The sequence below is a fragment of the Staurois parvus genome, unplaced genomic scaffold (assembly GCF_062004578.1).
Source record: "Staurois parvus isolate SC_StPar_1 unplaced genomic scaffold, SC_StPar_1.0 ptg000527l, whole genome shotgun sequence".
Classification (NCBI taxonomy): Eukaryota; Metazoa; Chordata; class Amphibia; order Anura; family Ranidae; genus Staurois; species Staurois parvus.
Window position 1 is genome coordinate 963,316 of NW_028318323.1, and position 15,967 is coordinate 979,282.

Genomic DNA, 15,967 nt, shown 5'->3' on the forward strand with positions numbered 1-15,967 from the left:
ATCTGTGATGGTGCAAGGAACATGGTCAAGGGAAGAGGCCAAACTCCCTGTTAAGATCTTGGAGTCCAGAGCTGTCAGGCTGTCCCTCTAACAGTGGACCCCCTCCCTTTCTAAGAGATACCCAATTCCATGAAAGTCAGACAGTGACTCCACAGTGGCATATATCAACCATCAAGGGGGCTATCGTAATACATAAAACATGAGTCTTCCTGAAATTTAAGAGGAATAGCCTGGGGCTGTTGAAGTGATTCCCTTGCTGCCTACCATCTGCTTAATATAATGAAAGAGCACCTGTGACCTCCACAATGAGGCATCTTTGGATTCGGCAAGAGGCGTATTTTTAGTTGTGGTAGAGATGGTGTCCCCCCGATGGTGAGTCCCTGGGTGTCAGAGAACTTGTGTGGTTACAAATAAGTCATTATTACACATTATATAATTCTAGCAGACTTTTATATAATATTTCACAATCATGGCAAAGACTTAACGTGATTCTAAAGGTTTTTTGTTTTTTTTTTAAGAAAAAATTACAAACATGTCTATACTCACCTGCTGTGTACAGTGGTTTTGCACACAGCAGCCTGGATCCTCCTCTTCTCAGGTCCCCCGCAGGCTCTACTGGCCCCTCCTTCCTGTTGGGTGCCCCAACAGCAAGTAGCTTGCTATGAGGGCACCCGCTGCTCCGTGTGTCCATTCACATACGAAGCCGTGGCTAGGCCCCGCCCCCTTTCTCTTCTCATTGACTCACTGGCTGTGATTGACAGCAGTGGGAGCCAAGGGCTCCCACTTCTGTCTTAGCTAATGAGAAGAGGGTGACCTGGGATAGCCGAAACTCCAGTGCACATTGTTGGATCGAGTTGGGGCTTAGGTGAGTATTGGGGGGGGGGGGGGTCTGGGGGATGCTGCACACAGAAGGTTTTTTACCTTCATGCATATAATGCATGAAGATAAAAAACCTTGAGCCTTTAGATCCAATTTAAGTTTATACTGAGATTGTGTTTGGATTTTGCACTGAGTTTGTTTGCATTTCATTTACTATTGTATGTGTATTATATTCACTATTCTTAAAGGGATAGTGCTACACATTTATTTTTGTATACATGTTTGAAGAATCTGTTTGTGGACACTACTGGAAGCAGCTATCTTGACCATGACATTGGTTACACAATTTTTACGTTGGCTTATATAATATTTTGTGATATTCCTTTGATGTTTTTCTGATTACATTAGTGCAGAGTAATATTTGTATTGGTTTATTGATATTGGTTTAGTACTGGTATTTTTTCTGGACCTGTGCTTGTTCCAAAAAACAGACCCACATTAGCCTTATTATTTTATGCTTTTTAAGTAGGGGAGAAAACATGTGTTTAAAACAGTTGATTGAGCAGATAATGAAGGTACCAATATGTTTACATGCATCAGAAATGGAAAAAATCACCTTTTTTAATTCTAAAAGGAGGCTGCATTGTAGAGGTTTACTTTAAATAAGAATTCAGTACAAATATTAATATATTAATTTAGGTGATTGCATTAATTGCAACTTTTTTTCTCAAAAGTGCTTGCCTGGTCTGCCAGGGCCACTTGGGCCTCCAGGACCACCAGGATTGCCAGGAAAGCCAGGCTCTGGCCCTGGAAATGAGGGCCCATCGAGGAAGCATGGTAAAGATGGAGAACCTGGAATGCCTGGACCACCAGTAAGTTGATAACCTTTACTTGTATTTTGCTAATACAGAGCTTTTTTATTGTATTGAAATGTACCATCATTGCTCGTGCTGAATTTAAATAAAAAACTTACCAATATGGCAACATTGTTCAGGGATAGTTAAAAAAAAAAAATCGTACTTATCCAAACTCCTTTTTCCCAAAATAAATAGATACAAACCTTTTAAAAGAACATATTTTGTAACTTAACACTACAAATCAGGCTTTGTGTAATTGATGTATTATATTTCTGTATATAATATTGCTACATTCCACAATACCTTACATGTAAAACTAGTACATTTACCTCAATCCCTATTTTCAAGGCAGTATTTAATTGAATGTTTCTAACCATACTGATACAGACATACACACATACCTCAAGAGCATTTCAATAATTGGTTGATAGAAGATTTACAGTAAGTATCAGTGTGTGACCTCCAGCAGTTCTTTAAAAGAGAAGTAGGAAGCAGGAATGTAAAACAACAAACTTACATACTCACCTAGATGGCTGCAGCATTGATCCAATGCTGAAGCTGTCCCGATGGTTCTACATTGAGGACTAAGTGATTAATGGCCGCAGATAAGTTCTCGGTCCTCACAGAGCAGAGAGTTGTGCTCTGTAGAGAATAAGGGTAAATGTGAGCGCCTAAAGATACTTTAAAAGCAGCCAAGCACAAGGTAACCAAGCAAAACCTCCAATAAATGAAACAGAATAATGTACGGTGCTAAGATCAAAGAAATATTCTATAAGTTAAGTTAAATTATGTAGATATACATAAAATACATTAAAAAAAACACTGATTGCTGATAAAAGTTCATCAGATGACTCAATAATCGTGCATCTTCCTGGACCCAGTAGATGTGCATACAGGTGTATAAGCAATGCGCACTCACCAGAAAGCGCATGTAAATGCCCGTTTAATAATTATATGATGTCATCAAATGGTCATCATGGGATGATGGCAGGAATGCTAAGCCTTTCCTCTATGGGTGGATGGATTCTGAGGTATGGATTAACTGGTATCAAGGTCTTCCAGAGTTCCCTGTTATGGGATAGGTGGGTGCAGTCCTCTGTATCTAGTGGAGGCTCCCTCTCTGGATGTCAAGACAGCTGTGAATCAAAAACTCCTCGAGGGAGTCAAAGCAAAAGGATGCCCATAGTGTAGTAACTTTGTAAACATTTATTGCACAAAATCCAGGTTAAAACAAACAGCAGGGCATGTAAAACCATGTGGACTAACCGTCCAGAGCTAAAAGATGGCCGCCATAGCACCTCGTTGCTCTGGTGGCGTGACGTCAACGGCGTTACTGGCTCCATCTTACGCGTTTCGTGCACCTGCACGTTGTCTGAGGGGAGTGTCAGTTCCATCCATCCACCCATAGAGGAAAGGCTTAGGATTCCTCCCATCATCCCATGATGACAATTTGATGACATCATATAATTATTAAACGCGCATTTACATACGTTTCTGGTGAGTGCGCATTGCTTATACACCTATATGCACATCCATCGGGTCCAGGAAGACGCACGATTATTGAGCACTTGAGTCACCTGGTGAACTTTTATCAGCAGTCAGTGTTTTGTTTAATGTATTTTATGTATATCTATTAACTTATAGAAGAGAGTTGTGCTCTGCCCACCCCTTCAGTACATTTTATTGCTTACATAAGAAAAATTAATATACCAAAACTGACTGAAACCCACAAAGACTTACTTGATGCACCTTTCATGATAGAAAAATTAGAGAAGACTGTCACTGGATTCCCCAATCATAAGGTCCCAGGCAATGATTACTTGCCAATGAAGGTCTTTCAGCACCATGCAGACTTATGTCTTAGTTTAACCACCTTCCGCCCGCCATATAGTACAATGACGGGCGCAAGGTGGTTCTCTCGTTCTGATAGGACGTCATATGACGTCCTACCATTCTCACTACGCATGCGCGGCTCAGGGAGTACGCAGCGCGGTGATCGCCGGTCCGCTGTGTCCGAGGGAAAGAGCTGAAGATGTCGGATCGGTCATGTAATCATCTATATCCAATCACAGCTGATCACATGTACACATGGTTATCGGCATTTCTCTCCTCTCGAGCTGTCATGCTGACAGCTCGAGAGGAGAGGAGAGCCGGTAATCGGCTTTCCGCGGAGGGGGCATGTACACTGATCATCAGGGCACTGATGATCAGTGTGCCCTGATGATCAGTGTGGCCCCAGAAGTGCCACCTGTCAGTGCTCATCAGTGCCACGTGCCAGTGCCCATCAGTGCCACGTGCCAGTGCCCATCAGTGCCACATCAATGCCACATATCAGTGCATACCAGTGCACATCAATGCCACATATCAGTGCCCATCTGAGCTGCCTTTCAATGTCACCTATCAGTGCCAGTCAGTGCCACCTATCAATGTCAATCAGTGCCACCTATCAGTGCTGCCAATCAGTGCCAATCAGTGTCACCTATCAGTGCCTGTCAGTGCCAGTCAGTGCTGCCTATCAGTGCCAGTCAGTGCTGCCTAACAGTGCCCGTCAGTGCTGCCTAACAGTGCCAGTCAGTGCTGTCTATCAGTGCCAGTCAGTGCTGCCTATCAGTGCCATATATCAGTGTCATGTATTAGTGTTATGTATCAGTGTCATGTATCAGTGCTGCCTTTCAGTGCCCATCAGTGATGCCTGTCAATGCCCATCAGTGCAACCTATCAGTGCCTCCTCATCAGTGCCCATCAATGCCACCTATCAGTGCCCATCACTGCAGCCTCATTAGCGCACATCAGTGAAGGAGAAAAATCACTTATTTACAAAATTGTATAACAAAAACTAAGAAAAAACTTTTTTTTCAAAAATTTCAGTGGTTTTTGGTTTGTTTAGGAAAAAATAAAAATCCCAGAGGTGAGTAAATACCACCAAAAGAAAGCTCTATCTGTCTCAAAAAAATGATAAAAATTTCATATGGGTACAATGTTGCATGACCGTGCAATTGTCATTCAAAGTGTGACAGCGTCGAAAGCTGGAAATTGGCCTGGGCAGGAAGGGGGTATAAGTGCCCTGTAGGCTAGTGGTTAAAAACTACTGTATGTTTTTAACCACTTGACTTCTGGGAGGTTTTAGTAGACATGTGTTTTGTTAGAATCCATTTTTTGGATGAAAATTTAATTTCCAAAGATTCAGATGTCAACTAATCTGAAAAGAATTTATAATGAAATTAACAAATTCATTTGTTATATTTGTTTCATTCAAATGATGTCACATGATGCAATAGTAGTTTGGGCCCATGGGGAAATTAATTTAATTTTCAAATTCCTTCAATAATTTAGATTTGGATAACAAATGGATTGAAATTTCATTCTATTAGTTAATTTGGATGCACATAATGCCAGTCAATATTGTCCAATCAGCATATGCCATTTCTCTTGTTGGGTTGGACTAGAGTCTGAAAATACTGAATCCATCCATTTCAAATCCATATGATTTGATAATCTATCAAAAATATAGCAATCTTCTGGAAAAACTGCAACACTTTTCAAATCCACCCAGACCAAAGAATATATAAAACAAACGATACAAACACATTCTGAAGAGGAATTAGTTCAACATAGTGAATATGACAAAACAAATGTCTTCAATGAATGAATGCATCCAAAACAAAATTAAAATTTCCAGCGTGCACATATGCACATATCTAGGTTTTACTCCCTTCATGACCACGCCATTTTTTGCCATTTAGCAGTATGCTAATTTAACTGGCAATTGTGCAGGCATTCAACACTGCGCAAATTAAATTTATATAATTTTTTCACACAAATAGAGATTTCTTTTGGTGGTATTTGATCACCACTGAGCTTTTTAATTTTTGCTATATAAATGGAAAAAAACTGAAAATTTTGCAAAAAAAAAAAACAAAACTGTTTCTACTGTATGTTTTAAAACATAACCAATAAAATAATTTTTTTTCATACATTTAAGCCAAAATGTATTCTGACTCAATGACTTTGGTAAAAAAAAAATCCCAATATATGTATATTAATTGGTTTCTGTGAAAGTTATAGTGTCTACAAATTACAGTATATGTACTGGAATTCACACAACTTTTACTTTCTGCTTATCACATTTCTTGAGGTGCTAAAGTTCCAGGGCAGTACCCCCCCCCCCCCGCAAATGACCCCCTTTTTGGAAAGTAGACAGCCCAAGGAATTTGCTGAGAGCCATGTTGAGCCCATGGGAAACTTTATTTCTTGTCCCAGGTTTTTAAAAATGACGAAAAAAAATTCCTTTTTTTTTACACAAAGTTGTCACTTTGTTAAGATATTTCTCACACATGCCATGGGTATATGTGGAATTGCACCCCAAAACACATTTTGCTCCTTCTCCCAATTATGGGGATAACACGAGTGAGACTTTTTGGGACCTATCCACGTACAGGCCCGCAAAATCCAATTACCACCTTTAGGCTTTCAAAGGGCGTATTTCTTCAAGTTGTTTCCTCACTACCTATCACAGTTTCAGAGGCCCTGAAATGCCTTTTCTTAAAAAAGTTTTTTAAACTCTCTTTATTTTTTTCGTTATTTTTATTGTTATCACAGGGAATGTAAATATCCCCTGTGACAGCAATAGGCAGTGACAGATACTATTCTATTAAACTTCAATTAGACCTCAGACATCTCCTCTGCCTTTTAACAGCATCTGATCACACTAAGATCGATGTAATTGGATGCTTTCCCAATTCAGAGAGCCCAAGAATGCCATGGAAAAGCAATCCAGCGGCTAGGATTGCTTTTACAAGAAAGCCAACCACCAGCTGAGGAAAACAATACTGGGATCATCAGGCAGGCATCATCCTGGTACAACCACTCAAAGTTCAGCGAGTTACCTATATGTTGCTGGTCCTTGTTGGTCATACATGTAATGTTCTTTTTTTCATGCAGCCTGTGGGCTGAATAAAAAAAATAACCTAACAGGTTTCTCCGTTTACATTAATCGATGTGGTTGAAAAATATATGTAGAAGCATAGGTGCAATCCTCCCACTGAGCATCCCAGGCTCCTTATGCTTGGTTTGGTGTGGATCAGAAATCTCCTCCTGCAGCGCAGAAAGCACTGACTGCAACACCCTGCTGCTATCAGAATAAGCAGATCAGCTGCAGCTGATTGGCATTCCTGCAAAGCAACAAAGGTTAACAATAACACACACAATAGTGAAATAACAACTCAATAAAACAACTTTTTATTCTACTTTTTTATTCATTTATTTATCTTTTTTTCATTTTTTTTACTTTTTTTGCAACTTATCAGAGCCATAAACTTTCTAGACTTTGATTTTAGGGCCTCTCAAAATGTGATAGACATTTTCCTGACTATCCAACATCCTGTACGGCCCTTGTATGTGAATTGTGTGGCCTAAACTGTGCCGCACTGTGCCTTAGACTAATACTCCACTAATGTGTGGTAGCAAGGTAGCAACAGTAACAGTCTTTGATGCAGAGGCCAGGATAGCCAGGACAGGAGGGACAGAAAAAATGTGTGTCTCATCTTATTCCGTGTCTGCTACAGACATATCATCTTCTTTGAGGTGATCTTTGGGCTGGGGTACCAGAGAGGACATCAGGAAAATGCTCACTGCATCTCAAATTGGGGTTTGGGCCACAGCACCTTCTGGATACAAAAGGGCCATGATGATCGCTTCCTGAAATTTTAGGAAGGAATCACTTCTTCCAGTTGCTTTGTAAATTACAAAATCATTGTATATAGCCAATTAAAATAAATGAATACATATACACCTTGTACCAGTGTCTGACTCTGCAAGAAACTAAGTACGGCTTCATCATATGGTTGTTGAAGTCCACCCCTCTCATGTTAAAGTTATATTTGTGGATACAGAGAGGCTTCTCAAAAACACCAGATGCTGTGTAAATTTGGACCGTCGTATCTGTGTGAAAGACCAGACAAAAAAAAACCCTTTTGTCCTTACACTTCACTGCAAGAAATTCGTCATAACTCAAGCAAGCTTTCTCCCCCTTTCTAAGTCGGGTGTTTTCAAGCGGTTGGGGGAAGCCCTAGAAATTAAGTTGCACAATGCCACAGCAGCCAATTTCAAGATTGTATAGGTGTCTAAAAAGTGGCACACTTGTATAGAAGTTGTCCACATACAAGTGGTACCCCTTGTGGAACATAGATGACACCAAGTCCCATACTATCTTGCCACTGCTCCCCAGTTGTAATGCCCATGTTAAGGGTTAGGCCCAACAAAGTTTTAAATTCTGAAACCGTTATACGCTTTCATGCAAATTGTCTGGCACTTTGGGCTGGTGGCCATGTACTGTCGTGCGTATAAATTGCTTTGCTCCACAATCAGTTGATACAGATCTTCAGTGAAAAAGCAGCTAAAAAAATCAAGGGGAGTTGTTAAATTTGCTGTTTCCACCTAAATTCCGGGTTAGGCTGTGAATGGTGGTGCTGAATCTGTGGGCTGCCAATCTGCCAATCTGGATTTGCAAACACTTCTGGAAGGACACTGGGCCCGTGAGTGATTTGTTGGTGCGGTATACTGGTACATTGCTTGTGCCTACACGGCCTGCTCATCTACAGTACATTGCAGGCAGTCCAGAACTGGTTAATCAATCCTGCACCCTTCTCTTTTTTTTGTAAGGAAGGTTTAGAACTTTCAAAACCTATCAAAAAACTCCTCAATAGCGGCACAGACAGCATTTAAAGTGGAGTTCCACTCAAAAGTGGAAGCTCCACTTATTTGCCTCCTCCCCTTCTCCACTGCCATAATTGGCATCTTTTGGGGGGGAGCGAGTGGTTTTGACAGGTAACCGCTCCCACGTCCGGCTTAGTTTGCTGCAGCAAAGTGAGACAGACGGTCGGCCCCCTCCTTGCTCCTGCAGTCTCCTGGGAACTTCCAGGAGGCGTGGCACAAGCTGTCACAACCTGGCGCCCACAGTAGAGATGTCGGTGCCATGGAGGACAGAAGGAGAGAAGGGACTGCACGGGTGAGTACATCGCTGGACCCCGAGATAGCAAAGTGTGTGTTATTAAAAGTCAGCAGCTAAGTTTTTGTAGCTTCTGACTTTTAGTAAATACAAAAATGGCTGGAACTCCACTTTAAAACCTGACAGGAGTTCCGGAGCATTTTTTCCATGCAGACATCAATGGGACTACCTACATGGGAATGTACAAAACACCTGTGCATCCCTGTGTGGGTACACAAGGCCTTGCACAGGGCACAGATCAAATTGCCCTGTATTAATGAGGCCTTAGGACTGTGAGGGATGATCTTTACTGGAGGTGGATTGGGACTGCTGGGTGAGATCTCCTCTAGGATGGATAAGGTGGATATGGGCTTGGAGAGAGGGGTTTGTACTGGCTGGAGAGGATCATTGTGGCTGCATTATGTACAGTGGCCTGTGCATCACTTACTCCTGATCCCTGCAGTCTGTACATTACTTATTCCTGACCCCCCTACACTCTTTGCATTAATTACCTCTGCATTCTGTGCATTATGTACTTCTGACCCATGCCTTCTCTGCTTTTGGAAGGGGGTGGGGGGGTCAGAGGGTCGTGGTTGAGTTTCTATACCTATTCTCTGAGAATAAAAGCCCTGAGAAGTTCTACCCAAAACTTTAAAACATTCATCAAAAACCCAGTGGTCAAGTTTTTTTTTGTGTTTAATGAAATACACTTAATGTATAAACAAATTGTGTTATAAAGACTGCCATGTAGGAACATTAAGGAGAGGACACTATTTTGCACCTGTTATTTATGTATTGCACACATTTTTTTTCTGTGCTTTGTAGGGATTACCAGGAACACCTGGACAGGATGGTTTGAATGGTCTTCCTGGTGAGAAAGGAGCAAAAGTAAGTGTAGATACTGTAAATTAATATTTATCACTGGGTAGAGTGTAGTAATAAGGCTTGGATATCACTGGATTTTAAAGTTCTATTTATTGATGTTTTATCACACACAAAGTTACTGTTTTTGTATGCTGAAATTGCAAAATATAATTTGCCACTGGCATTTCTCCTAAGTATTTCCCATTTAATGTGGCATTGTAACAATTATAATTAGGCTGCTGAAAGGTATGAAAATCAGACCCCTGCAACAGCTTTCAGTGGCCTCTGTTGTACCCAAATGGTAATAATAAAACTTGTCTATGATCCTCTACACTTTAACTAGCGAGGCAACTATAGTGATGGAACAGTAGCAATGTATGAGCAAGAAGAAACAAGCAATAGGTAATTATTATTATTATTATACAGTATTTATAAAGCGCCAATAGTTCACTTAGTGCTGTACATTACAAAGGGGGACAGAACATGTGACAGAACAATACCAATACAATGCAAAACATGAGGGGATTGAGGGTCCTGCTCTTTTGAGGTTACAATCTAGGAGGGAGGGGATAGTGGTACAGGAGGAGATAGCTGTGGGGGATGGAGAGGTGGGAAGAGTGGAGGAGGTTGGCAGGTTAGCAGGGGGTGGGGTAGGCTTCCCTGAAGAGATGGGTTTTCAGGGTGCACCTAAAGGAGAGGAGAGTAGGTGATAATCTGATGGGTTGGGGCAGGGAGTTCCAGAGGATGGGTGACACCCTGGAGAAGTCCTGGAGGCGGGCATGGGAGGAGGAGACCAGGGAACTAGAGAGAAGGTCTTGTGAGGAGCGGAGTGTGCGTGCTGGGCGGTACTTGGATATTAGGTCAGTGATGTAGTTCGGGGCAGTATGGTGGACAGCTTTGTACGTCAGTGTTAGGATTTTGAATTTGATCCGTTGTGCAATCGGAAGCCAGTGGAGGGATTGTCAGAGGGGGGTGGCGGAAATGGAGCGGTTGGAAAGGTGAATGAGTCTGGCAGCTGTATTCAGGATCAACTGAAGCGGGTATAGCCAGCGGCGAGGCAGGCCAGTGAGGAGGGAGTTGCAGTAGTCGAGTCGTGATATGATGAGGGAGTGGATGAGCTGTTTAGTGGTTTATGGGGTTAGGAACGTGCGTATTTTGGCGATGTTGTGGAGGTGGAGTCTGCATGAGTTAGTTAAAGATTGGACTTGGGGCTGGAAGGATAGGTTGGAGTCCAGAATGACACCAAGTACTCTGGCCTGCGGGGCGGGTTTGATGGTGGCGTTGTTGGATGTGATGGAGAAGTCAATGGGGGGTGGTGTCCGGGCTGGGGGGAAGACAAGACACTCGGTTTTGGAGAGGTTCAGTTTAAGGAAGTGGAGCGACATTTAGTCTGATATGTCGCTCAGTAGGTGTGTGATTCGGGCAGAGACCGAGGGGGTGAGGTGGGGGGTTGAGAGATAGATTTGTGTGTCGTCGGCATAGAGGTGGTAGTTGAAGCCGTGAGAGTGTATGAGTTGGCCAAGGGAGGAGGTGTAGATGGAGAAGAGAAGGGGCCCAAGGACAGAGCCTTGAGGGACCCCAACAGAGAGGGGGAGTGAGGGGGAGGTGGTAGCATTATAGGTAACGCTGAAGGAGCATTGTGACAGGTAGGATGAGAGCCAGGAGAGAGCAGAATCTCTGAGGCCAAGGGAGTGTAGTTTTTTGAGGAGGAGGGGGTGGTCGACTATGTCGAAGGCCGCAGACAGGTCAAGGAGTAGGAGCACTGAATAGTGGCCATTAGCTTTGGCGGTTAGCAGGTCATTGGAGAGTTTGAGTAAGGTGGTTTCGGTGGAGTGTAGGGGACGGAAGCCGGACTGTAGGGGATCGAGGAGGTGGTTGTCATTGAGGTGAGAGCATAGGCGGGTGTAGACAAGGCGCTCGAGGAGTTTAGATGTAAATGGGAGCAGGGAGATGGGTCTGAGGTTGTTCGGGTCATTGGGGTCCAGGGAGGGCTTTTTAAGTATGGGGGTGATGTGTGCATGTTTCAGAGGGGAGGGGAAAATGCCTGAGGAGAGGGAGAGATTGAAGATGTGGGTAAGGAAGCGTAGGATGGAGGGGGAGGGAGGTCGTAGGAGTTGTGAGGGGATAGGGTCGAGAGGGCAGGTGGTGAGGCGGGCATCAGAGAGGATCTTGGAGACTTCCTCGATGGTAGTAAGGTCAAAGGTGCGGAGTGTTGGGGGAGCTTCAGTATGAGGAATGTAGGGTGGGGTGGAAGTGGAGGTCAGAGCAGTGGTGGGGCCGTGGGAGAGGGGTGATGAGGGGGTAGCTGAGTGAGGGGGAACGGGGTTGGAGGGAGTTTGAGCAGCGACGAAGTCCCTGCGGGTTATGTTGAGGGGGAGGGGGGATGATGGGGTTGCTGTGTGAGAGAGGACGGGTTGAGAGGGCGTGTGAGTTGCGGCAATGTCCTTGCGAATTGTGTCAATCTTGTTTTTGAAGTGATTGGCAATCTCAAGGGCGGTGAGTGAGGTGCTGGGTGGAGGTGGGGGTGGAGAGAGTAGAGAGTTGAAGGTGGAGAAGAGTCGGCGAGGATTGGAGGAGAGGGTCTTGATGAGGGTCAGGAAGTAGGCTTGTTTGGCTGCGTGGAGGGAGGAGGTGTAGGTGTGGAAGGCAGATTTGTAGCAGGTGAAGGCTTGTTGGGATTTTGTTTTGCGCCATAGTCGCTCCACTGTGTCGTTTGAGGGTTTTGGTGTGATCAGTCTGCCAGGGCTGGAGCAGTCGGTTAGAGGTAATAGAACTCTATTCAATCAGAACTGCCTAGTATTCACCAGGGGCACTGAACATTGTTGTAGGTATTTGCAGGCACCTCAAGATGCCTCATAATTATTAATAATATAAGGGTCATTCCAGTATAAAAGAATGCCGTTCGGGTTACAGAATGCACCGGCCACCTTTCAGCGAAAAATGGATCAGATTCTTCGTCCCCATCAGAAGTATGCTGCAGCGTACTTGGACGATGTGATTATCCATAGCGCAGACTGGGCCTCACATTTGCCAAAAGTTCAGGCTGTGCTAGACTCAATACGGAAAGCTGGGTTTACGGCCAACCCAAAGAAGTGTACGATTGGACAGGAGGAGGCCAAGTACCTGGGGTACACTATTGGGAGAGGGGTAATAAAACCTCAGATAAACAAAGTGGAAGCAATACAGAATAAGCCACGCCCAAATAACAAAAAGCAGGTACGGGCTTTTCTAGGAATTGCTGGCTACTATCGGCGATTCATTCCCCATTTTGCTTCTATGGCAGTACCCCTAACCAACCTGACAAAAGGGAAGGAGTCTGTCATGGTTAAGTGGTCCCCTGATGCTGAAGCAGCCTTCCTGTCTTTAAAAAGGGCCTTATGTAGCCAGCCAGTCCTATACTCACCAGACTTCTCAAAAGACTTTGTGGTCCAGACGGATGCATCCAATGTTGGCTTAGGAGCAGTGCTGTCCCAGGTTTGGCAGGGGGAGGAGCACCCAGTAATCTATCTCAGCCGAAAGCTAAAGTCTCACGAGGAAAATTACGCCACGATTGAGAAGGAGTGTTTAGCGGTAAAGTGGGCCCTAGATTCCCTTCGGTACTATCTGCTGGGCAGACATTTTGACCTGATCACCAATCACGCTCCCTTGAAATGGATGGCTCAAAATAAGGAGACCAATAGAAGGGTAAATAGGTGGTTTCTGGCCCTACAGGAATTTACCTTCACGGTGAAGCATCGCCCTGGTGTTCAGATGGGAAATGTGGATGCTTTATCCCGGGTACACGCCTGCCTGGCTACTGGTGTTACAACCCCAAGGTTGAAACAAGAGGGGGGGGGTATGTGACAGTAGGCAGGTGAAATCACCTGGTTGCGTCCTGGATGGACGATATATTTGTCCGAGGTTCAGGGTTTATGGGGATTTGTACCACTAGAGGGAAGTGCTGAGTCCTTCAGCACTGAGATAATGAGCCCAGCTGAAGGTAGTGGGCTCATTAACACCTGTATAAAGCTTCCCAGAGTGCTTAGGGAGTGCCTCCACCCTGGAACCAGATCTGTGCCTGAACTGTCTGGGGAGCTGACCTGTTATCTGTGTGCAGAGAGACCAAAGCTTGTGTGGCTAACCTCCCAGTACTAGCAACTAGGTATAGCAGCAGGCTGTACCTAGTGGGTAGCTAGGGAAAAGCTGTTGTTGCAGTGAGTAGCCAAGTTGGCCAGGATTTATTTTGATGTTTCTTTTTGGTTTATCATTTTTTCTGTAAATATTGTAAATAAATTGCACCTGTTTGTTTTCACCTCCACTATTGTTGTGCTGTGCCTATCTTTTTGTGTTGTGCACCCATCCAGGGGGTCACACACACCCGCTGCCGAGCTAACCTTGTTACAGTATGTATATAAATATATATATATATTTTTTTTTTCTCTTTTTTTCTTCTAGGGGGATCAAGGTGCAGCAGGACCTGCTGGTCCCAAGGTAATTCTAGAATTTGACATTTCAATGCATAGATAATTTTTGGATTGAACAACTTTACAGCTTTCCTTTTTAGAACAGGTCAGCAGTTACAGCTCTTATATTTCCATCTTGCCAGGTTGCCACTAGGGATGAATGGAATGTACCTGGGTTTATTCAAGGCAGATTTGCAGGACATGACTGAAGTTAGGGTGTTGAACGTAAACCCGTTGCAGTCAATGTGAGTTGAATGTAAAAAACAGTAATGGCCATTCTCTAGTTCAGTAGGCAAGGGATTTCCAAACAAATGGCATGGGGGACTGGACACTTCATCATAAAACAAAAAAGAGGATTTATGACCTATGTTTAAATTCCTTATCTGGGAGTACAGGACACAGGCAACTTATTCATACACCATGGGTTATAGACTCATACATTCAGGTGATCATACAGTAGCATGCTTTTGAGGACATGGACTCTGGGGGGCATCCCTTTAACCCTACCCCTCTCCGTGGGTCCTCAGTTTTGGAGCAAGCAATGCAGAGTAACAAGTAGAGTTTGAGTAGGGTGCCCTATGTTCTGTTCTGTAAGATATGTATTTTACAGGTAAGTCAAAATTCCTATTATTTTAATCATACAGTACAGGACACAGGCAACTTATTTATAGACCATGGGATGTCCCAAAGCAATGAATACAAGGGTGGGCAACAACTAGGCAACAGAATAGTGCCGACCGGTCCATAAACAGCAGGGGTAAAAAAAAAACCAGATATAGAATGCCACTGCAAAATCCTTGCAGCTGAAACCTGCATCGGCAGAGGACTGAAAATGAGCCTGGTAAAACTTTGAAAAAGTATGAACAGAAGACCAGAGGCCTTACAAAGTTGGATGACAGAGGTTTGGTGCCAAAAGGATCACGGTGCTCCAACAGATCTGATGGCGTATGTAATAAAAGCAGAGGAGGAGATGTTTGTTTTAGAGCAGCCTTTTGTCAACCTTTTCAATGTGGAGGAACCCTTGAAATAACTTTCTGGTCTCATGGAATCCCTGACAAAAATGACTGTATCAACAACTCATGATATATTGTGATGGTCAATGGGAAGAATGCCCCCTATACTTGTGGTTATTAGGGAGAATTACCCTCTTGCAGTTAGCTAAAAAGATCAAGGATGTCACTGGAAACTTACTTGAGAAGCAGAAATTGCTCATTTCTCAAGGAACCATTGGAAACCTCTTAAGGAACTCTAGGGTTTTATGGAACCCAAGTTGTTTTAAAGCATAAGCTCTAATAATCAAATAGCTTATCCACCTAGTAATAGTGGATTTTGAAGTGGGGTGCTCCTTGCAAGGAAAGGACAAACAAGAAAGTGGTTTGTCTAATGGAAGCAGTAGCATTTAAGTACTCTCTAATGGTTCTGACAATGTCCAGGAAATGCAGAGAGACATCTTTAAGATGCTTAGGAGCAAGACACAAGTAAGAACAATGTCCTCATTGAGATAGAACACTGAAACCATCTTTGGAAGGAAGGGTGTTCTAGGGCATCATATGACTTGTCATTGTGAAGTGTGAGGAAGAGCTCTTTACAAGAAAGAGCTGCCAGCTCTGAGATATGTCTAAGACAAAATGGCCACCAGAAAAATTACTTTACTGGTAAGAGACTCTCAGGGAATATCCATGATGGTTTCAATGGATGATTTTTGGAAGCTAGATAGAGCCAAGTTAACACCCCAAGGGAGCACAGGGTACTGTGAGGAGGGACTAATATGATAAATACCTTGAATAACATTTTTATGAGGGAGTGAAAAGCTAGAAGCCTTTGGAAAAGGATGGATAAAGCTGAAAGTTGTCCTTTTAGGGTGCTGAGATGCTGGTCAAGACCTTTTTGTAAGAAGATAAGAATGTGGAGAACCCCGCTGACAAATTAAATATTACAGAATGTTTCACTACTAAAATACTCATGTATTTTAGTAGCTGAGCAGTATCTTACCACATACT

General features: G+C 43.4%; 1 protein-coding gene across 3 annotated transcripts in view; it reads left to right on the forward strand.

Annotated features, from left to right (window-relative positions):
- COL15A1 (collagen type XV alpha 1 chain) overlaps positions 1-15,967 on the forward strand; it is a 1,471,644-nt gene that overhangs the window by 739,210 nt on the left and 716,467 nt on the right. For all 3 annotated transcript variants that reach the window (XM_089690361.1, XM_089690362.1, XM_089690363.1), the window contains 3 exons: positions 1,554-1,691; positions 9,487-9,549; positions 13,960-13,995. In XM_089690361.1, the coding sequence (XP_089546487.1) occupies positions 1,554-1,691; positions 9,487-9,549; positions 13,960-13,995 (237 nt within the window). The remainder of the gene's footprint in view (positions 1-1,553; positions 1,692-9,486; positions 9,550-13,959; positions 13,996-15,967) is intronic.